We start from the raw sequence: 24617 nt of genomic DNA, 5'->3' as shown, positions 1-24617 counted from the left end.
AGGCTGGAAGGAGAGAGGCTGATGCTGGGGGAGGCTGGAAGGAGAGAGGCTGATGCTGGCGGAGGCTGATGCTGGGGGAGGCTGGAAGGAGAGAGGCTGATGCTGGTGGAGGCTGATGCTTGGGGAGGCTGGGAGAGGGAGGCTGATGCTGAGGGAGGCTGGGAGGAGGGAGGCTGGGAGGAGAGAGGCTGATCCTGGGGAAGGCTGGGAAGGGGAGGCTGATGCTGAGGGAGGCTGGAAGGAGAGAGGCTGATGCTGGGGGAGGCTGGAAGGAGAGAGGCTGAGGCTGGGAGGAGAGAGGCTGATGCTAGGGAAGGCTGATGCTGAGGGAGGCTGGGAGGGAAAGCTGATGCTGGGGAAGGCTGGGAAGGGGAGGCTGATGCTGAGGGAGGCTGGAAGTAGAGAGGCTGATGCTGGGGGAGGCTGGAAGGAGAGAGGCTGATGCTGGCGGAGGCTGATGCTGGGGGAGGCTGGAAGGAGAGAGGCTGATGCTGGTGGAGGCTGATGCTTGGGGAGGCTGGGAGAGGGAGGCTGATGCTGAGGGAGGCTGGGAGGAGGAAGGCTGGGAGGGGTAGGTTGAGAGAAGAGAGGCTGATGCTGGGGGAGGCTGATGCTGGGTGAGGCTGGGAGGGGGAGGCTGATGCTGGGGGAGGGTGGGAGGAAGGAGGCTGGGAGGAGAGAGGCTGATGCTGGGGAAGGCTGGGAGGAGAGAGGCTGATGCTGGGGACAGAGAGGAGAGGCTGATGCTGGGAGGAGAGAGGCTGATGCTAGGATGAGAGGCTGATGCTGGGAGGAGAGAGGCTGATGCTGGGAGGAGAGAGGCTGATGCTGGGGGCAGAGAAGCTGACGCTGGGGGCAGAGAGGCTGATGCTGGTGCAGCATGGGGGATGGAGCACGATGGGGGGGTGTGCAGCATCGGGGATGGAGCATGATGGGGGGTGCGCAGCATCGGGGATGGAGCACGATGGGGAGTTCGCAGCATGGGGGATGGAGCACGTTTGGGAGTGCGCAGCATAGGGGATGGAGAACGATGGGGAATGCGCAGCATGGGGGTGCACACAGCTACACAGCAAGAGATCAACAAGCAAAAAATAAACCACCACGGTCGATTTGCATAGTTAGCCAATTTGCACTCTGGTTAGCAGCTTAACGACTTACACAGGTAACAATGGTATACAATCCTGTAACTATGGAAAGCATTTTCAAAAACGAACTAACTTCAGCTCTCCCCTCTTCACTCCCAAATTTTACCTCTGGTGCACGGAAACACCCTGGACCTGGGTGAGAACACATGAAGAAAAGGAGAAATTCCAGCAACTCCAGGAGAAAGTAGAATTTTCTTTAAAAATGGATTATTTATTGATAATAAAAATATTTCATCAAAGCAAAACAAAATGATTTTTAGTGAGGCAAGACAAAGGAGCCGTTTCCTACGCGTTTCAACCTAGATAGGTCTTAATCATGGAATGCCATGATTCCAACCTATCTACGTTGAAACGCGTAGGAAACGACTCCTCTGTCTTGCCTCACTATTTTTTGTCTTGCTTGGATGGAATATTTTTATTATCAATAAAGAATCCATTTTTAAATAAAATTCTACTTTCTCCTGGAGTTGCTGGAATCTCTCCTTTTCTTCATATCGAAAGCATTTTGGTTTGTTAGCCAATGTGTACTATGGTTACCAGCTTACCCCGGCTCACGGTACACGTGTGCGGGAGTCGGCGTACGCTGGTAACTATGGTACACATTGGGTAAATAAGCAAAGCAATTTGCATAGTTATTCCATTGTGTACCATGGTTACCAGTCTACGACAGTTTCCTGCACATTTAGATTGATGGTCTCCCGCTGTCAAACACGCTGATGCGTGCTGCACAGCCGAAGACCATCGAGCAAAAAATGAAACATCATTATTCAAAACTTTAACTCACACACACTGCTAAATACCTTGAACAAAAATCATACTTCTTGCCTGTAGTCTACCATATCATTTACCATGTCTTGCAATTTTCGTGTTTTTTTCAGATTACGTCTAGCACGATTTACACTGATTGCCTTATAATGGGGCCGAAGCGCAAGTACACCACCGACCAGGAACGAAAAGCAGCTGCAGCAAAAAGAAGGCAACTACAACGTCAAAAACAAAGGCAAATAGAACAAGAGGTCAACAGACAACGATGTGATGCCAACGCTAGCACACAGCCTCCAGAACAAGACACACGTAAACAAACTGCCTGCACAATAACCCACGAGGGTACGGCTCACACACAACAGCTACACCAAGATAATCTTCAAAAAAAGGACAACAGACAAGCCTTGGAAGTATCACCTCCCGCACTTCCACCACAACAGGAGACACCACAAGAAATTAGAAATGAAGAGGTAAGTCAGAAGAAGAAGAGAATGGACACACACAAAATACACATAGTAACTACCAAAATCATCCCCCCTCACTAACATGTCTTGCCTCCATTGGCTCCAGTTTGCATCTGCCTGCGCAGATAAATTAATGCCCCAATGCATTCTCTATAAGCCAACGCCCTCTTAGCAATGGGACAAGTACTGTCACATCAACTGCCTTATATTACAAATGGAAGCAATTAACACCTCTAAAAAGTAACGAGATTTCAACCCATCTCATGCCTTGCTGTATCGTAGCCCCCAAAGGAAGCTCACTACACAATGATAAACACTCCCACACTTCTAGAGTTTTGCGCTTTGCATACTTACCTGATCGTTTACCATAGTTACCAGTATATGCCGGTTCCATGCCCATTCAGATCGATGATCTTCCGCTGTCAAACACGCTGATGCGTGCTGCACAGCGGAACACCAACAAGCAATAAATGAACCATCATTATTCAAGACTTTACCTCATAACCACTGCTACATACCTTTCTCAAAATCCTATAAAAAAAAAAAAAACTAACATGCTGCTGAATACATACTTCTTGCCTGTAGTCTACCATATCATTTGCCATGTCTTGCAATTTTCGTGTCTTTTTCAGATTACGTCTAGCACGATTTACACTGATTGCCTTATAATGGGGCCGAAGCGCAAGTACACCACCGACCAGGAACGAAAAGCAGCTGCAGCAAAAAGAAGGCAACTACAACGTCAAAAACAAAGGCAAATAGAACAAGAGGTCAACAGACAACGATGTGATGCCAACGCTAGCACACAGCCTCCAGAACAAGACACACGTAAACAAACTGCCTGCACAATAACCCACGAGGGTACGGCTCACACACAACAGCTACACCAAGATAATCTTCAAAAAAAGGACAACAGACAAGCCTTGGAAGTATCACCTCCCGCACTTCCAACACAACAGGAGACACCACAAGAAATTAGAAATGAAGAGGTAAGTCAGAAGAAGAAGAGAATGGACACACACAAAATACACATAGTAACTACCAAAATCATCCCACCTCACTAACATGTCTTGCCTCCATTGGTTCCAGTTTGCATCTGCCTGCGCAGATAAATTAATGCCCCAATGCATTCTCTATAAGCCAACGCCCCCTTAGCAACGGGACAAGTACTGTCACATCAACTGCCTTACATTACAAATGGAGGCAACTAACAACGCAAAAAACTATCCAGATTTCTACCCATCACATACCTTGCTGTATCGTAGCCCACAAAGAAGGTCACAACACAACGATAAACACTCCCACACTCCTACAGTTTTTCCACGTGGAACACACACATAATGTAAACCATGTAGTAACATACTTTCAGCAACATTTGTAAAGACCTGCTCAGTAACACAGTGCAACATAGCTCTCACAAGTCAACTCAACACCTTCTCTCATGCACAGTACTCTAACAAAAAAATCCTTTACTTCACTCAACAGTCTAACTGTATTATTTCGTCTATCTGTCTGCCTTTTACAGCTTCACTCAAGAATACTTGACGAGCTCTGTCTTACAAGGGGGCGTAAGCGAAAATACACCAGCGAACATGATAGAAAAATAGCAGCAGCATCAATGCGACAACAACGTCGCAACATCGAGACACTTCAACAAACTACTGAAAGACAAGCCAGAGAAGCTAATTCTCAAAGACTATGTCGACACAAAGCCTCACCTAAACAAATTTCCGATAGACAAGCCCACGATGCTCAAGCTCACACACAACGTCGAAAAAAAGAGACTCTTCAACAAACTGTGGACAGAAAAGCACAAGATGCCACAGCTCACACACAACTTAGAAAACAAGAGACTCTTCAACAAACTATGGACAGACAAGCACAAGATGCCACAGCTCACACACAACGTAGAAAACAAGAGACTCTTCAACAAACTGTGGACAGACAAGCAAAAGATGCCACAGCTCACACACAACGTAGAAAACATGAGACTCTTCAACAAACTGTGGACAGACAAGCACAAGATGCTACAGCTCACACACAACGTAGAAAAAAAAGAGACTCTTCAACAAACTGTGGACAGACAAGCTCAGGATGCTACAGCTCACACACAACGTAGAAAACAAGAGACTCTTCAACAAACTGTGGACAGACAAGCACAAGATGCCACAGCTCACACACAACGTAGAAAACAAGAGACTCTTCAACAAACTGTGGACAGACAAGCACAAGATGCTACAGCTCACACACAACGTAGAAAACAAGAGACTCTTCAACAAACTGTGGACAGACAAGCACAAGATGCTACAGCTCACACACAACGTAGAAAACAAGAGACACTTCAACAAACTGTGGACAGACAAGCACAAGATGCCACAGCTCACACACAACGTAGAAAACAAGAGACACCACAACAAACTGCTGCAAGACAAGCTCAGGATGCAGAAGCCCACAGCCAACAACGGAGACAGGAATCCCCATCTTCCAAACTAAAAAGACAACAACATGATCGCCTAATTCATCACAAAAGAATGATCTACCATCTCAGCCAAACTCAACACAATATTCAACTTTTTACAGCCAGCAGAACACATAATGAAAATACAATTATTCAGCATTACTGTGGAAAGATGAATTCACTCTGCTCCAAATGCAACTCGCACAATTTTACCGATGAAAAACCAGCAGACAATCTGTTCACTCAATGCTGCCAAAAAGGGAAAATTCAGTTGCCCATACCTCAATACTCAGATCTGTTAGAGCAATTGATGAAAGGAAGTCATCCACACAGTAAAAATTTTATGGACAATATCCGAAGCATCAACAGTTCACATGCATTTGCTTCATTTGGAGCCAATATTGCACCGCCGCCAGGATTTGGCCCGTATTGTTTTAAAATTCATGGTCAAATTTACCACCGCACAGGGACACTTCATCCAGAAATGGGCCAAACTCCAAAATATGCTCAATTATACATTTTGGATCCAAATGAAGCAACAGAACAACGGCTGACTGTTCACGAAAACAAAAAGTGTAATACTGAAATGATGCATCAAATTGCACAACTTTTACAACAAATCAATCCATTTGCAGCTGCATATCGCATGCTAAAAGACGTAGAAGCCGAAGAAGAACAGAAGGCTATCACATATGGAACTTCAATGCCTTCTATTGTCATGGCCATTAAACAAGAACGTGGACAAGATCCACGGCGATACAACAAACCACGCATTAGTGAGGTCGCAGTAGTTTTCCAAAATGATGATGGAGAGCCTCCTTTTAACAGGGATATATTAGTTCATCTTCACCCAGACAAAAACAACCCTTTACTTCCTAAAACACAGCGGATTAGCATTTTGCACAGCAACCTTGATGCTCTTCTATATCCGCTTTTCTTTCCAAGAGGTGATCAAGGCTGGCATGAAAACCTACAACAACAAGGTACTACTAGAAGAATAACACAACTGCAATACTACAGTTTTCAACTCTCTGTCCGCAATCACTTTAATCCAATTTTAAACGGTGGAAAACTAACACAACAGTACTTAGTAGATGCATATGTTAAAATAGAAGCTAATCGCCTGAATTACATAAGACAAAATCAAAAAATCCTCAAAGTAGAAGACTACTGTGTTCTTCAAGAACATTTGCAACAAAAATCAATTGAAAAGGGAATACCTATTGGCAAAACAGTTATTCTACCTTCGTCATTTGAAGGAAGCCCCCGCAACATGCAACAACGTTATCAAGATGCAATGGCAATAGTCACTAAGTATGGAAAACCAGACATTTTTGTTACCATGACCTGTAATCCCAAATGGGTTGAAATCACCGAGCATCTGGAACCATGGCAACACGTAGAACATAGGCCTGACTTAGTTGCACGCATATTTCGGCTAAAACTAAAAAGCCTTTTACAAGACATCAAAAATGGCCTGTTTGGAACAGTCATAGCAATGGTTCATGTCATCGAGTTTCAAAAAAGAGGTCTACCACATGCACATATTCTCCTTATCTTAGACACCAATTCTAAGATTCACACTGAGGAAGACATCGACAACATAGTATGGGCTGAGATTCCTAACCAACAACAATATCCAGAGCTCTATGACATTGTAGTGTCTCATATGGTTCATGGTCCATGTGGAGTTCTTAATCCAGCAAGTCCATGCATGCAAAATGGAAAATGTACTAAAAAATTTCCAAAGGACTTAAAACAGCACACTGTTAAAGATTTAGATGGCTACCCATCATACCGACGACAAGATATTGAGAACATTGTTCACAAAAATAAACATATCAATAACTCATGGATAGTTCCATACAATCCATACCTACTAAAACGCTACAACTGTCACATCAACGTGGAAATCTGTGGTTCAATCAAAAGTGTTAAATATCTTTTTAAGTATATCTACAAAGGCCATGACAAAGCTAATGTCGAAATCCAACAGAAAACTCTGAACCATGATGAATCTTCAACTTTTGTAGACTCAAGATATGTCAGTGCTCCCGAAGCTGCGTGGCGAATATTTGCCTTTCCAATGCATTCACAGTCCCATGCCATTATACGATTAGCTATTCATTTACCACATCAACAACAACTTTATTTTTTTGAAGATGCTCAAGTCGAAGATGTGTCCAAAACTTTAACCACAACCTCAACATTACTAGAATGGTTTTTGCTAAACCAACGAGATAAAAATGCAAGGCAATATTTGTATCGAGAGATTCCAGAGCATTATGTTTGGAAAAAAACTTGGAATCCAAGACTACGTGGAGTAAGCACAATAATTGGACGCATGTATACTGTTAGTCTCAAAGATCAAGAAAGATATTGCCTTCGCCTCTTACTACTGCATGTCAGAGGAGCTACAAGTTATAACCATTTAAAAACCGTTCATGGAGTATTACATGATACATTTAAAGCTGCAGCTTTGGCTTTGGGACTTCTATTTGATGATACAGTTTGGAAACTTACTTTACAAGACGCAGTAACCCTACATATGCCTAAGCAACTTCGTGAATTGTTTGCCTACATTTGCGTGTTTGGCCCCCCTACAAACCCTGATCAACTTTGGACACTTTTCAAAGAAAATCTAATTGAAGATTACTGCTTACATCTTCACAACCAAACTGGTCATTGTTGCAAATGTGAAGCTTACGCCATGCAAGATGTCCAAAATATTTTATTACTACATGGAAAAACGTATGCTGACTTTAATTTGCCACACCCTGAAATACAACTTCCACAAGCTCCGCAGTATAATGAATCTTCAGAATTATTGTTAGCAACAGAGCTGAGAATCTCCTTAAATGAACAACAACAAATTGCATATGACACCATTTTAAGTGCCATTCTTAACCAAGGAAATGCGAACCCTAAATGTTTCTTTATTGACGGTCCTGGAGGAAGCGGCAAAACATACCTTTATGATGTTTTAATACATCACGTTAGAGGGTTGGGAAAAAAAGTGTTGACATCTGCTACAACAGGTATTGCAGCAAATCTATTAAACGAAGGTCGCACTATGCATTCACTATTTGGCATCCCAGTTCCAGTCAATGAAATATCCGTTTCACGAATCAAACAAGATACAGTAGCAGGAAAACTTTTACAAAATGCAAGTCTTTTAATAATTGACGAATGCACTATGGCCTCCAAATATGCTTTGACCTTAATTGACAGACTTCTACGTGAAGTAATGACCACAAAGGTAGCAGAAAAAAATGTAATTCCATTTGGTGGAAAAGTGTTTGTTATTGGGGGAGATTTTCGACAATGCCTTCCAGTTATACCAAGTGGAACAAGAACAGATATTATTGAGTCCAGCTTAAAAATGTCAGAACTTTGGAAAAACTTTACCAAACTCCAACTAATTAACAACATGCGATCTACTGATCCAGATTACAGCAAATGGCTTCTGAAACATGGTAACGGTGAACTTACCAATCAATATAACCTTGGAGAAGACATTATAGAAATACCTGAAGACATGTTATGTAAAGACTGCATTGTAACTGAGGTTTTTGGACAACGTTTGAACATTGATATTAACGACAAAAACAATGTTAACAAAGCCTCTTCCTATGCAATTCTCTGTGCCAAAAATGAAGACGTTACTCTACTAAATTCCCGTGTAATGGATCGCATGCCAGGTGAATATAAGTTGTACAAAAGTGATGATTCAATCGATGTAGATAATGAAGATGAACGTGAACATTATCCCGTTGAATTTTTAAACAGTGTAACACCATCAGGAATGCCATCCCACATACTTCAACTTAAAATTGGAACCATTGTTATGTTGCTCCGGAATCTAAATACCAAACAAGGACTATGTAATGGAACGCGCCTTATTGTGACTGGAATGTATTCACACCTTATTCAAGCAAGAGTCATCACTGGATCAGCTAAAGAAAAGGAAGTGTTAATTCCACGTATTGATATATGTCCTTCAGACACTCGCCTTCCATTTAAACTTCGCCGTCGTCAGTTTCCCCTAAAACCTGCATTTGCCATGACAATAAACAAGTCACAAGGCCAAACTCTACACCGTGTTGGCATATATCTACCTGAACCAGTTTTTGGCCATGGACAACTGTACGTTGCGTTTTCAAGAGTGACAATGAGATGCAACGTCAAAGTACAAGTTCTTGACACACCTTTACAAGGAAAGTTACTTAAAGAGAGTGAAAAGATCTTTACACAAAATGTGGTGTATAAAAATATTTTTAATTAACTTTACACTGTTCATAACCTTCTTTCATTACAAGCCATGGACATCATTAAACATTAGACTCATCTATTAAAACTGTTCATATTAATCACCGATCATAAAAATATTTAACATGAACTAAATAACCAGGAATGTTTCCACAACCTCTTTCCATAGTACCCACTTACCTCATTGTTCCCCTGCTTTCTTCCCTAATAAAATATTCTTACCCCTCCCATCCTTTCATTTTCCTCTCATACAAAAAAAATTGTAACCATTTATAGTATATGAAATATATGTATTGATAGTTTGAAACCAATTCATTATCTAATAAATTATTGAAAATAAAATTGTTTGTTCTATTTGTCATTCTTAAACCAATAAACTATTTTAAGAATACTAAATTAAAACTAACCCATCCAAACAATTTATTACATTATTATTCAATCTGCTAACAAACATACACATTCTAGACTACCCGATGCGTTAGAATCGGGCCACCTTCTAGTATATATATATATATATATCCAAAGGAGAAAGAAAGTCGCACTCCAGATGCTCACCATATCACTCAGTCTTTATTGCAGGGGAAACATGAGGGTACAAGCGGTGGGGAGGGTGAGACAAGCCATACAACGCCGGACGACGGCGTGCCGTTTCGCTAGAACTTAGCTTCCATGGGTCCAGTGCAAACTGCCATGCAGCACCGCCCTTTTAACACAAATTGTGTGGGTACTGCATTAGCAGAGTGATTTAAAATGCAAATGCAAGTATACAATTAGTAGCTGCAAAAAACAGGTGAAGACTTCAAGGGTATTAACATATCACAGTCTAATACACATATCTCTCAAAATACAATAATATACAAAAGGCGGACAGAATCACAATCCCTACAAGAACAGAACAAAATTCTGATGTACAGTACAGCGAGCACAAAAACAGTAGAAATTATTTTAAATTAGTGAAAAAAAAATAAAAAATTTCAGAGACAATGTATGCAATAATGTTAAAATGCAAAACAGTAGCTATTAATCAATGCCATGATCAGATAGTGCTAGCAAAACAAGGGTGTCACAGTCAGGATGTCATATAGTCGACATGCCAAAAAAAAAAAAAAAAGGTCTTTAAAGAAAAACTGACAAGTCGTTTCTGTCATTCAAACCTAGCGGTCCCATTGCGTTTAGATCCAGAATCAATCTGGATTCTTTTTGTAACAGCGTGCGGTGCGTGTCGCCGCCTCTGCTGCTAGGATTGACTTTAAACAGACCAGCAAAAGAAAGTAGATTGGAATTACTATTATGGCATTCCTGCATGTGTTTAATAAGTCTTGCTGAACCTATCCCTGATATTAAGGATTTGCAATGTTCCCTAAAACGGACGTAAAGGGGCCGGATAGTTTTTCCAATGTAATAAAAATTGCAGGGGCAGAATAATGCATACACTATATAAGTGGACTTGCACGATATGAAATCATTAACCCTGAGGTACTCACACCCCACTTATTACATCCCCCGTTTTATGGGCCGAACCGAAAGGACAATTCCCACATCTAAAATTACCCTTAATTTTTTTCTTGTCTAACCATGTCTTTTCCTTTGTGGGCACGAATCTATTTTTTACCAAAAGGTCGACTAAATTATGGCCTCTTCTGTAAGATACCAAGGGACCCTCTTTAACCAGGGCTCTAAGGTCTTTATCGTTTTTCAACAAATGCCAGTGTCTCTTTATGCTGGATCTCACAATGTCAAACAGAATTGTATTTGAAATTGAAGGTGCATCTATCCCCGGCGGCATTATGCGGCATTTTTCCTGGTATTTTTTTTAAAAAAAAATTTGCGAGGTCTATCACGATCATTCGTCGCCATCGCAGTCCTGTCCTGTTCTTTTGCTGGTCTGTTTAAAGTCAATCCTAGCAGCAGAGGCGGCGACACGCACCGCACGCTGTTACAAAAAGAATCCAGATTGATTCTGGATCTAAACGCAATGGGACCGCTAGGTTTGAATGACAGAAACAACTTGTCAGTTTTTCTTGAAAGACCTTTTTTTTTTTTTGGCATGTCGACTATATGACATCCTGACTGTGACACCCTTGTTTTGCTAGCACTATCTGATCATGGCGTTGATTAATAGCTACTGTTTTGCATTTTAACATTATTGCATACACTGTCTCTGAAATTTTTTTTTTTTTTTTCACAAATTTAAAATAATTTCTACTGTTTTTGTGCTCGCTGTACTGTACATCAGAATTTTGTTCTGTTCTTGTAGGGATTGTGATTCTGTCCGCCTTTTGTATATTATTGTATTTTGAGAGATATGTGTATTAGACTGTGATATGTTAATACCCTTGAAGTCTTCACCTGTTTTTTGCAGCTACTAATTGTATACTTGCATTTGCATTTTAAATCACTCTGCTAATGCAGTACCCGCACCATTTGTGTTAAAAGGGCGGTGCTGCATGGCAGTTTGCACTGGACCCATGGAAGCTAAGTTCTAGCGAAACGGCACGCCGTCGTCCGGCGTTGTATGGCTTGTCTCACCCTCCCCACCGCTTGTACCCTCATGTTTCCCCTGCAATAAAGACGGAGTTATATGGTGATCATCTGAAGTGCGACTTTCTTTCTCCTTTGGATTTATCTTGGTCTTCACCGCAAGTCTGCACCATGATCCCCTCCATGGCTCAGTAGGGCTCAAGTAGCTGAACGTGTAGTAACACACGGAGTAGGTGGTGCACCGGGACTCTTACCTCTTTCATATATATATTTATAAATATATATATTTATAAGGAATATGATATCTGTCATTGCTAACAGGCTTTGCTAAAATAGTAAATACCCAGTATCAGATATAAACATCATATTTCTTTGTTACCCATGTTAGAGTTGGTGGGTCAGCAGTGCATCCACTTCCGCCCCTATGTACATTTCGCATAAAACGCTTCCTCAGGGGGCTATTGCAGATCAATTTTCCCTCTCCTTGTATGATGTGTTCGCCTAATGGCCACCGCTTGCAGTCTGTCCACCGACCGCAACGGGGAAGCACCGCTCTTCAGAGTTGCCAGCGCATGCACAGTGGCTATAGAAGCCAGGGCTTATACACAGCCCTAATGACAGCGGCGTGACCCAGCGGGCAGGTGGAGGACAGTGGGCACGCGCACCAGACTGCATTAAGCAACTTACGTCACATTCCCATATGCTGCACTATGATATGCGCTTGCTTACTTGCTAATCACTGTGCATGATATGCAAAGTTGAAGCGACCAAATGGTCTTGGACACCTATAAATTTATAAATTCCAAGTATGTTTGATGCCCTGGGCAAGCCAGGGGTCACAGGTCATGACACCACCACACCCTACACCCCGGATAGGTACACCGAAGCTAAACCAAAAATCCTTGTTGCCTTCCTCCAGGGGCTGATGTCCACACCAGGGGGTGGGCCAGGTGGTTGGCTCCGCCCACCGAGGAGTTCACAACCCTGGAGGCGGGAGAACCAGTCAGATCAGTTTAGTCAGAGTTTGAAGTGAGAGTGAAGTGGTAGAGGAGCAAGAGAGAGGAGTAAAACTGGAAGAGAAAGTGACAGTTGAGGAAGCCTGAAGTTGGTCCGGGTGCGTGCCCCGGACTGAGACAGCAAGGTCAGCAGACGGCGGTGACCGTCTGCAGGAGAGGCTGATCGGAGGTTGTCGAAAGGACCGTGGACGGGTGGTGGCCCGGCGGTACCAGAATGGTATACGAAGAGAAGCCAGCAACATTGGCAGGGGCCTTTCGGATCCCGGCAAGGCTAGGAGTCGCCGTGAATTTGCCAAATCCGTCAGTGAAGGGGACCTCCGGGTCTCCCAACAACTAAGTCCCGATTGAAGGCAACAGTCCAACCGTAGGAGAGAGACACCGCCACCGCCAAGGCACCAGTTTCTCAGGGCCAGCGCCTGCGGGTAAAGTGGGGCTCCTCCGGCCCATATCCAAGCCAGGGAGTGGGTTTTCCGGTGGGAACCCATCGCTACCAATATAGACTTACGTGCAGGAAAAGGGACCGTCATCGTCAACTACCGGGGAAAAGCAACAGCAGCCGTCCGTGGGAACCGTCTTTCCAGCCGTGTGTTTTACCGAGAACTGTGTCCCCGTCTCAGGCTGAGTGAGTACCACAGTGCCGTGAGGCACAGCGCTGCCCCGCATCCCTGCACCCCACCAAGCCCTGCACCGGCCCCGCCATCCCTCATCCCCCATCTCATCACTGGGCCCCGGGACAACCACCCCCTACCCACGGAGGGGAGAACCAACAACTTTGCTGCTCCCTGTCACCGCTCCCGGGATCCCCATACAGAGCAGCGGTGGTGTCCACACAATCACCACAACTGTGGGTGGCGTCACGGACAATAAACAATCCCAAAAACCAATCCCCATTCACTCACGGGCGAGGAGCGCCGCTCGAGTCCCCGGGATCCGGCCCATCGCTCGAGCCACCGAGCAGCAGCAGGCCGCAGCAGCAGCGGCAGCCGGACCCGAGCAGTGGGAGAGCGCGGCGTCCCCACCTCCGCCCGCGACATATGCCATACATAACGATTGAGACATATGGTAATTCATAACATGCATCAAGTCGTGCAATATGCAGAGAATATCCACGTCAGGAATATGAATCCATTAGAGTGGGTTCTTCACATACAAGGTGATCCTTAGGGTTGGTAGAAGTATACTGTAAACAAATACACAAATTAAAACCGATTAAAAACAATACAGGAAAACGGTGGAAGAGATCAAAGATAATGTACTAAATTGCATAAATGATCATTGCTGCGCATGATAACACAAGGCCTATATAAAATAAATAGACGTGACACTCTGAATAATTTTGATGGCATTAAATGGCCGTGACATTTATTAAGGGTTAAATAGCATATTAAAATTACCAATAAATAACCAAATCTTTATTAACCATTTCATCACCACAGTCCATAAACTAGTCCGCCAGCAAAGCTGACGACTTTTCCCTCTAACAAATGCCACGACGAGTGCGATCCTCCACGAGAAGTTCTTTCTCCAGGGATGGCGGGTGGGTGTTCTTCTTTGATCTTCAGAAATTCTGACAGCCAGCTGATGGAGAGCCCCTGCTTTTATTTACAAATTTCCCGCACTTTTCTAACAGCTGACCAATCAGCTGTTAGAAAAAACGGAAAATGGAAAATACCCTACCTATTGGAAAAATCTGCAAACTAAAATTCAAAAGCCCAAGCAATGATTACAGATTCTTCAAAGTAGTCTTTTTTTCTGACAATCAAGCTCAAAAGCTCCGCTTCCAACCTAGCAACTTTATCCTGAGGCAACCTACACTCCATCCTATCAGAATCAATAGTGATGCCTAAAAACTCCAAACACCGACAGGGCAAAGTCGTCTTCTCTTCCGCTATAGGAACACCAAACAAACACATCAACTCACGAAACTTAACTAACAACTTTAAACAATCCTCAGACTCCGCCTTACCAAGAAATAAAAAATCATCTAAATAATGCAGAATTTTCCCTTACCTCCCTCAACCTCAACAACCCAATGTAAAAATGATGAAAAAGATTCAAAATAAAAACAAGACAAAGAAAAACCCATCGGGAGGCATTTGTCAAAAAAATAGTGCCCCCTAAACTGAAAACCCAGAGAATTGAAACCCGAAGGATTCACTGGTAAAAGCCTGAATGCTGACTGTATATCTGATTTTGCCATTAAAGCCCCTCTACCTGCTTCCCTTAACAAATCCACAGCTTGATCAAATGAGGAATATTTAACCGAGACTATATCCGGCTCAATCTCAACATTTAAGAACCATATCTTGGAAACGATAAATGATGGAATAGACGGAAACTACCCTTCTCCTTCTTAGGGACTATCCCGAGTGACGAAAGCCGAAAATTCTTGAACGGGGGACTAACAAAAGGACCAGCTACCCTACCTAATTGAATCTCTTTTAGCACTTTGGAAGCTACCACTGACTCAAATTCATTTACTGAAAGAAGATTCTCCACCCAAATGCACCCTGACCCTTTAAACTCAGGAACAAAAAACCCGTTCACAAATCCATCCAAAATTAACTAAGCATTCTGTCTGACTGGATAGCGATCTAACCAACCCAGCATGTTTTGTACTATCACTGGTGTCACCGCCTTTAAATATGGACTCCTTAGTGTTGTGTTGTTGCTGTGTACTCTGGTTCTGTTTTTTGAAACATTTGAAGATGGCATGATTGCCGCCACAAAAGGAGCACTCATGTCGAAATCTGCAATTGGATGTAAATTTACATGACGACTCATTAAATGCAAAGCAGAAACCTTTTTTAACCATAGGATTATTTTGAGAAAATCTGTTAAAATTAGTCCTCTGAGGAAGCATAAGGTTTAGCCATAGACCGACGTCTTTTTGGCCCCATTGCATATTCCGGAGGATGGCTAATTTTTGACGAAAACTCTCATCATAATTCAGCCATGCAATGCCACCAAAACTGCGATATGCCTCTAATATGTTCTCCAGGTGCTGAAAAAGACCCGAACAAACTGCCGGATTCTTTTCACCCAAGACAGAAGAAAAAATGCAAAATGCCTGCAGCCAGTTATTGAATGATTTAAAGGCGGCCTTTTTCTTATCATCTAAATCCGTCTTCTCATCCTTTTTAACATTCTCTCTACTAGACGGAAGCAGAGAAAACAAATCAACATAATCCCCCTCGTAAATCTTATCCCTAACTGGCTGCGGCAAATGAAATCCCAGGGGGGACATGTCACATGTCAAAGCCTCCTTAAATAAAAAACCATGCAGAGACATGGACTCCTGACAACCACTAAGACCTGCACTACTCTCCCTAGCCACCGCCCCCCTGCTAACATTTCACATAACACTTTCTTCACTACAGCTTCTATACTAAAAGGAAGAGGGCTGGCACACGAGACAGACAGAGGGACATTGAAACTCTCACCCTGTCCTCTGCTCTGCAGTTCTCGGCCCTCCTGTGGACGTCCCTGGTCTCCAGCAGCTTCGCGCCTCAGGCTCCTGCCTCTGGCCTCGGCAAAGCACCTCCTCCTCTTCAGACGGGGACTCGGACCAGGGGGCCCCCGTCGCTCTTCTGGCCTCAGGAACGATCTTCCCCTATGATCTCCCGCTGCCACCAGGAATTTCAAATCCCTGGGCCGGTGCCGCGCTTTTACGGCGACGCCGACTAGATGACGTACTCTTCCTCTTCGTGGCTGCTCTGTCCGGCGCTGAACAATGACGCGCCTCCGCAGCCAGGATGGGCGGGGATGCTCCGGCTTCCGCTTCTTGCTCATTCTCACCGACTGCCGCTGGAAGGACGCTGCGCCGCAGGGACCGCCTTCTTTCCGGGATATCCGCTGTCAGCGCTGCCATCTCTTCTGGGTTGGTATGCTGGATAACCGCGGCGTCACGATCCTCAGCTTCTCCAACGTCTGCTGGCTGCCTAGACGCCTCCAGGCATTGTCTCAGCCAGGCTTCTCCACTGTCCTCGCTCGCCCTCTTCATCCGGTCTTGCAGCAGGCTCCCATCAGCTGTTCTTCTTTGATCTTCAGAAATTCTGACAGCCAGCTGATGGAGAGCCCCTGCTTTTATTTACAAATTTCCCGCACTTTTCTAACAGCTGACCAATCAGCTGTTAGAAAAAACGGGTGCGCAGAACCAGCCTAAACTGGTTTAACCAGTCTCCTCATGACAGAACACAGCTGTACTTAACCCTTCACTCACCACACATATAGTGAACATAAAAACCTTTATTCAATAATAATGGCCATTCCATTGTATATATAACCAGGCCTGTGCCATCATGCATTCGCACGGCATACTAGCTACCGTGCTCTAAACAGAGAGCCAGATGGATTAATTGGGGACTATAGAGCTAGTACACAGGCATTTTTTAGGGGAAAGAGAGTCCAACTTATAAGAAACAAGCAAATTAATTGGTTTCATTTAATCCTGTAGGTGATTTAGTTTCTAATAGTGTAATCCATTTGCATTCTTGCTGTAATAGTTTCTTATTTATATTGCCGCCTCGAATCCCTCTGGACACATGTTCAATCCCCCTTACATTAAAGGTACAGGGATCACTATCATGTTTTAATTTGAAATGTCGAGGGATTGTTTTCAATTCCTCCAAATTGGAGATGGTTGTTGCAGCTACAATGTCGCGTACGTGTTTCCTTGTCCTGACTCTTAGTTGGCGTGATGTCAGCCCAATATAACTTAGGCCACAAGCACACATCGCATAGTATATCACCTGTGTGGTGGAGCAGGTGATATACTGGCGAATTTCAAATTCTTTGTCTCCCCTGATGACCTAAAGGTCACACACATATTGGCGCATGCCCTACATCCACCACAGGGGTAACACCCCTTAACCGGTGACCCTGTGTCAAAGGGCGTATTGGTAGTCGCCACGTAGTGGCTTCTAACCAATATATCTTTGAGATTTTTGCTTCTCCTATAGGTCATCTGGAGGTAATCTAGTATATACTTTTTCAGGATTGGTTCGGTCTGGAGAACTGGCCAATGGCGCTGCAAACTTCTTTTCACCTCTTCACATTGTGAATTATATGTTGTGATGAATCTGACATTATTGTTGTCCTTGGATACTCCATTGGAGGACTGGAGTAAAGTTTCTCATGTGAACTTCTTCACCCTATTATACCCTTCCTTTATGGATCTGTTGCTGTACTCTCATGACTGAAATCTCTTTCTCAATATATCAGCTTGAAATTTCTGTGGGGTTGAGCAAATCCGCTTCGTTCTCATAAACTGCCCAACTGGGATAGATTTGATAGTGACGTAATGGTGGCTAGACTCTGCATGCAACAGGGAATTGATTGCGGTGGGCTTCCTGAATAAGTCTGACTGTAGCTGTCGGTTGCTGTCAATATCGATCTTGATGTCCAGGAAGTCCACCACCTCCCTGCTATACACATAGGTCCGCCTGATGTTAAAATCATTCACATTGAGTTGGCCCATGAACTGCCTAAGCCCATCCTCACTGCCTTGCCAAATAAATAAAATATCGTCAATGTATCATGGCCAGAGGGGTATATGGTCTACAGCCCACGCGTCCTCGCCCCCCCGCAAACCACTTTCCCAAAACCCAAGAAAGAGGTTTGCAAATGAAGGCGCACAGGCCGCCCCCTTTGCAGTACCCCTCCGCTGTAGATAAAATTGCTCTTTAAAAGGAAAAAAAAATATGCGTTAGGATGAACTCAAGCAGCCCAAGGACCAACTCACATGTGCGACCATCCAAGTTGCTGTTCACGAGAAAAAAGCGGGCCGCCTCCAACCCCTGCTGATGATCAATGCAAGTATAGAGTGACTCTATATCTGCAGTCACGAGGTACATATCATCCTCCAAATGTATCCCGTTAATTCTGGTTAATACGTACGTGGTGTCACGGACGTATGATGGGAGAGCTTCTGCCAGTGGTTGCAAACAAAAATCCACAAATTTGCACACCGGGTCATAAAGGCCTTCCAACCCAGACACGATAGGTCTGCCCGGGGGTTCGGTGGCATTTTTGTGGATTTTAGGGATGAAGTAAGTGGTTGGTGTCTTAGGGTATTTAAATATTAGACCGTCATAGATTATTTTTTTTTTAGGGATAATGCCCTGCCATATAGTATCAGACCTAATTCAGCAGAATATGATGACATAGGATTTTTGGATAATTTTATATATGTGATTCTATCCCTCAACTGTTTCTGTGCCTCCTTCTCATACATCTTTTTGGGCCATAGGACAATGTTTCCCCCTTTGTCGGCTGGTTTGATGACAAGGTCATCGAGCGACTGTAATTCACAAAGTGCCGTTCGATCTCCCTGAGTAAGGTTGTCACTCAGTCATGCAGTAGAGATCCTCTTGAGATCATGGATAACCAGATCAGTGAAGATCTCCACCGCAGGAGATGCCGACATCGGGGGAAATGTTACCGATCTGGGATATAAATGCCTGGGGTATTTACCTTGGGTCGTTCCATCCTGCTCGTCCAACAAAAAATTCAAATTTCTCCAGGCTTCTTCTATTATAGAGTCTGACATGGTCGTATGGTCATCGCTGTTTTTATAATGCAGCTTTTTAAGAATAAATTTCCTTGATAAAAGATTAACATCTTTTATAACTGTGAAAAGATTAAAGCCATTAGTGGGTGCAAAGGTTAGCCCCCTCTCAAACAACTTTTTTTTTTATTATAAGTCAATACATGTTCTGATAAGTTAATCACCTGTAATTTGTTCGTATCATTTTTCTTGTGACTCTTCCTATATGATCCCGAGGGCATGCTTTTACTAGAGTTGTTCTGTCTCTTGTCCGTGGATCGCAAGGTCATGCCACTCCCAGACCCTGATTCTTGGTTCGTTGAACTTCATTGGACGTGCAGGAAGCAAACGACCCTGATCTTGATCCAGCGTTCTTCCATTTACCCCGCTGTCTCCTATGCCATCTATAGATGTTATTTTGGTTGTGATCCATAGTATCTCTCTGAAACTTTTTGATTTTAACATCGCTTACCTCTTTTTCCCACTTAATGGATTCATCTTCAATCTCAGAATTTAGTCTTACCAGCGCATCACTGGATAGGCCATCCTGTAGCTTTTTCTGTATTTGTTCAATTTCTGTATCCATGTCACTGACTGTTTATTTAGTTGTACTAGCAGCTCCATGAACTCTCTAGAGCAGGTGGTAGCCGCCTGTTCCCACCTATTCCTAAATTAATCATCCGGCTCCTTGAAGGCTGGAAAGACCTGCACTATAAAGGGTGCTTTACATGCTGCGATATCACTAACGATTTATCGTCGGGGTCATGGTGTTTGTGAAGCACATCCGGCATCGTTAGCGACATCGCAGCGTGTAACATGTACGAGCGACCTTCAACAATTGCAAAAGTGGTAAAAATTGTTGGTTTTGGAGAGGTCGTCCAAACACCAAATATTGTTGTCAGGTGAGTAACGAGGTTGTTTGTCATTCCTGCGGCAGCACACATCGCTATGTGTGACACCGCAGGAACGAGGAAACTCACCGTATCAGCGTCCCACCGGCAATGAGGAAGGAAGGAGGTGGGCGGGATGTTCGGCCCGCTCAACTCCACCCCTCCTCTACTATTGGGCGCTATGACGCCAAATGAACCGCCCCCTTAGAAAGGAGGCGGTTCGCTGGTCACAGCGACGTCGCTAGGCAGGTAAGTGCGTGTGACGGATGTAAGCAATGTTGTGCGACATGGGCAGTGATTTGCCCGTGTTGCATAACCGACGGAGGTGGGTACAATCGCTAGCGATATCGATACCGATATCGCAGAGTGTAAAGTGCCCTTAAGTCTCCGTGGTATGAGGTTTTTCTCCAGATATTTTTCTAAAAATGCCCTATTCCACCAGATTCTGGTTCTCTTGCACAGCAACTCCTTATATCGATCTATACTATTTTGCATCTCTCCACTGCTTTCCGTAGACACCAATATGGGCTCATCACTGAACACTGCGTTCATTTTTGAAAGCAATTAACTTTTCTCTGACTTCATAATCCATTTTATTCTTATTACTGGATGCTGTGAAAAACACAGAAATAATTAGCGACAAATTGGCGCCATTGGCCAGTGGCCAGTTCTCCAGACCAAACCAATCCTAAAAAAGTATATACTAGATACCCCTGTGGTGGATGTAGGGCATGCACCAATATGTGCAGGACTAAGACCTTTAGGTCATCATGGGGAGACAAAGAATTTGAAAGTCGCCAGTATCCACCTGATCCACCACGCAGGTGATATACTATGCGATGTGTGGTTGTGGCCACATTTTTATATGGGGCTGATATCACGCCAACTAAGAGTCAGGACAAGGGAACACGTACGCGACATTGTCGCTTCAAAAACCATCTCCAATTTGGAGGAATTGAAAACGATCCCTCGACATTTCAAATTAAAACATGATAGTGATCCCTGTACCTTTAAGGTAAGGGGGATTGAACATGTGTCCGTAGGGATTCGAGGCGGCAATATAAATAAGAAACTATTACAGCAAGAATACAAATGGATTACACTATTGGAAACTATGGGATTGAATGAAACCAATTAATTTGCTTGTTTCTTATAAGTTGGACTCTCTTTCCCCTAAAAAAATGCCTGTGTACTAGCTCTATAGTCCCCAATTAATCCATCTGGCTCTCTGCGCAGCAACGATCATTTATGCAATTTAGTACATTATATTTGATTGATCTCTTCCACTGTTTTCCTGTATTGTTTTTAATCGGTTTTAATTAGTGTATTTGTTTACAGTATACTTCTACCAACTCTAAGGATCACCTTGTATGTGAAGAACCCACTCTAATGGATTCATATTCCTGACGTGGATATTCTCTCAATATTGCACGACCTGATGCATGTTATGAATTACCATATGTCTCAATCGTTATGTATGGCATACTTGGAATTTATAAATTTATAGGTTTCCATGACCATTTGGTCGCTTCAACTTTGCATATCATGCATAGTGATTAGCAAGTAAGCAAGCGCATATTATAGTGCAGCATATGGGAATGTGACGTAAGTTGCTTACTGCAGTCTGGTGCGCGTGCCCGCTGTCCTCCACCTGCCCGCTGTCATTAGGGCTGCGTATGTGCACTGGCTTCTATAGCCACTGCGCATGTGCTGGCACCGTTGACGCGCGGCGCTTCCCCGTTGGGGTCGGTGGACAGTAGCGCGCATGCGCCGGCGTCAGACTGCAAGCGGCCGCCATTAAGCAAACACATCATATAAGGATTAAACACATAAATTTGGCCATGATTAATACACCGAGGAGATAACACAATAGCATCCCTCGGGGGTAATGCCAACTCCGAAAGGCATATCAAAAGAGGAGGAAAGGAGATAAGGCACAATTATGATTGAAAATATTAAGTTTTTATTGGTAAAGGTTAAAAGAACAAATACAAAACAGTACAAAAAGACATACAGAACATGGAATCGGTCACCAAGGGTGTGGAAAGGAGAAATGTTCCTTTATAAAAATAGTCTTTAAGGAGGTTTACTCTTGCCTTCAGAACCAGCCCCATATACCACCAGGTAATGCAACAAGCTCTTTTGAATTTAATGCAAGGTGCCTTCTACTCTCCTGCACACTCTTTCTGCCTTTGGTATTTTCCACTACTCAGTGCGTTTATTAGTATTTCAGCCATTAGGCAGAGTTGTGGCTGCTGAGATTACCATTTAGTCCTGTTTCTATAGTGATGAGATATAATATTTACTACAGAATTTTACTATCATTCTCTCACTATTATATGTGAAATTCACGTGTTGAGTCCCTGGGTATGGACCCATCAATGATGGGGATACCAGCATTTGGGAACATACAGGTCTATACCGATGAATTTTGAGTGCACATGTACACTTTATTAGTCAGCCCACAGGTCCAATGAAGGTCTGCACTGTCGCAATTCCGGAACTATATATATATATATATATATATATATATATATTTACAGCCAGCCGTTGCACTTTACTTACACCGCGACCATCATCTTGTAAATTTCGACAGCCCTATTACTGTTACCTCTGTTATTATCTACATCCAAATCCAAAGGAATAGCCAATTAGGCTTTATCTGTTCACTATACTCCTAGGGTTTGTATAATTTAACCCAACTTACAGCGTGTTAACCCTCTGCATCCTTGTGTGTTTTGTACACTGTATAACGTTGCTTACCGAAACTTGGGGGTTTCACTCGCTTGCAGCGGTATTAGGTAGCTTAGGCAACACAGGTATCACTGTCTCTTATAAAACCCAGCAGTTTATTTAATAGACTCAACATAAACTGCTAAACAAAATGTAACAAAGCCTCTCCTGGCTTAAAGGAAAATATAACATACCGTGGGCTTCCAGTCCAATTAAATGTCCATAGTGGAGTCTCCACACTCTGGCTCCTGCCAGCGAACACCACTCACTGTGGTTCCTTCCTGCAGCCTCCAGCCAGGCTGCAGTTTTATCCCCAGTCCTCACTTGGACTGATTTCCAGAAGTCTCTCTTCAGTCTTCACACAGACTGAGACCTCCAGCACACAATCTCCATGTGCAGCACACAATCTCCATGTGCAGCACACAATCTCCATGTGCAGCACACAATCTCCATGTGCAGCACACAATCTCCATGTGCAGCACACAATCTCCATGTGCAGCACACTCAGACTTTTTTCTGTCTCTAAAACTAACAGTCTCTTAAACCCAACCGGACACACCCACAGGTGGAGGTATGTGATTCTCCAGCCCTGTCCATCACGCCGCCCATAGTTTAAAGGGAAGCTAACCCTTAATTACAACCCAAGTCCTGTGAAACTACAGGTCCCACAGTCACATCTTCAGTTCAATAGGGCAGGGAATCCTTCTCCACTGCAACACATAGCGACCATCCACAACATTGGTGGTCGCTACCTCACAACTGTAACACTATATTTTTAATGTGTTTTTGTATGTCTATCACTTACTGCAGGGGTGGGGAACCTTTTTACTGGCAGGGGCCATTTGGAATTTCGTACTAACCTTTGGGGGCCGCACAACATTATCAACCTGAAAAATAACCCTGCTATATTTGGTCAAACAATTAATTAACTCACCCCTACTGTGGGGGCAGGAGCTGCTTCTCTTTGGTGCAATTGTGATGTTTGGTGATATTGATCATCTTGTTTCTCACAGCTGCTTTTCCAGGTTTGTCTCTGTCTGGAGATGCTGGGGGCATAAACATCACAGGAGGGGCAGGGGTGCATAAATTACAGGAGACACTGGGAGTTTATATCACAGGAGGGGCTGGGGCATATACATCAGTAGGGGGCATGGACAGCCCTGGCAGTGGCACAGACATGACTGGGGACAGGGACAGCACTGGGTGGCAGCACGGACTGCACTGGGTGGCAGCACGGACTGCACTGGGTGGCAGCACGGACTGCACTGGGTGGCAGCATGGACAGCACTAGGTGGCATCACTAGGGAGACAGACAGGTCTGGTGGAACATAGACATCAACAAGAGGGCACAGACTGGGGGGCATAGAAAGCAGTGGGAGGGTACAGACAGCAGTAGCGAGTTAAGAGCACTGGGAGGTACACAGTACTGAGGGGTGACACACAGCACTGGGGAGCATGGATAGCATAAGGGGGGCACAGACAGCACTCACCGTGGCATGGACAGCACTGGGTGCAGCATGGACAGCATTAGGTGGTGCGGACAGCACTGGGGGGGGCGTAGACATCACCCAGGGGGTACAGACAGCACTAGGGGGGCACGGACAGCAGTGAGGGGTTACACCGTGCTTAGGGGGTACACACTGTACTAGGGAGTACACAGCACTGGGGTGTACACAGCATTAGGGGGTACACTGCATTAGGGGGAACACACAGCATTAGGGGATACACACAGCACAAGGGAATACACACAGCATTAGGGGGTACACACTGTACTAGGAGGTACACAGCACTGGGGGGTACACACTGTACTAGGAGGTACACAGCACTGGGGGGTACACACAGCATGAGG

At 44.1% G+C, this 24617-nt stretch overlaps 1 protein-coding gene across 1 annotated transcript in view; it reads left to right on the top strand.

The window, feature by feature from the left end:
- Positions 1–4905: 4905 nt before the first annotated feature.
- Positions 4906–24617, top strand: part of LOC142272605 (uncharacterized) — a 28698-nt gene continuing 8986 nt past the window's right edge. The window contains exon 1 of the mRNA XM_075332509.1: positions 4906–9021. Coding sequence (XP_075188624.1) covers positions 4906–9021 — 4116 coding nt within the window. The remainder of the gene's footprint in view (positions 9022–24617) is intronic.

This window comes from Anomaloglossus baeobatrachus, unplaced genomic scaffold, assembly GCF_048569485.1.
Source record: "Anomaloglossus baeobatrachus isolate aAnoBae1 unplaced genomic scaffold, aAnoBae1.hap1 Scaffold_3534, whole genome shotgun sequence".
Taxonomy (NCBI): domain Eukaryota; kingdom Metazoa; phylum Chordata; class Amphibia; order Anura; family Aromobatidae; genus Anomaloglossus; species Anomaloglossus baeobatrachus.
The sequence above is the reverse complement of the archived record's forward strand: the minus strand, read 5'-3'. Positions and strand labels throughout refer to the sequence as shown.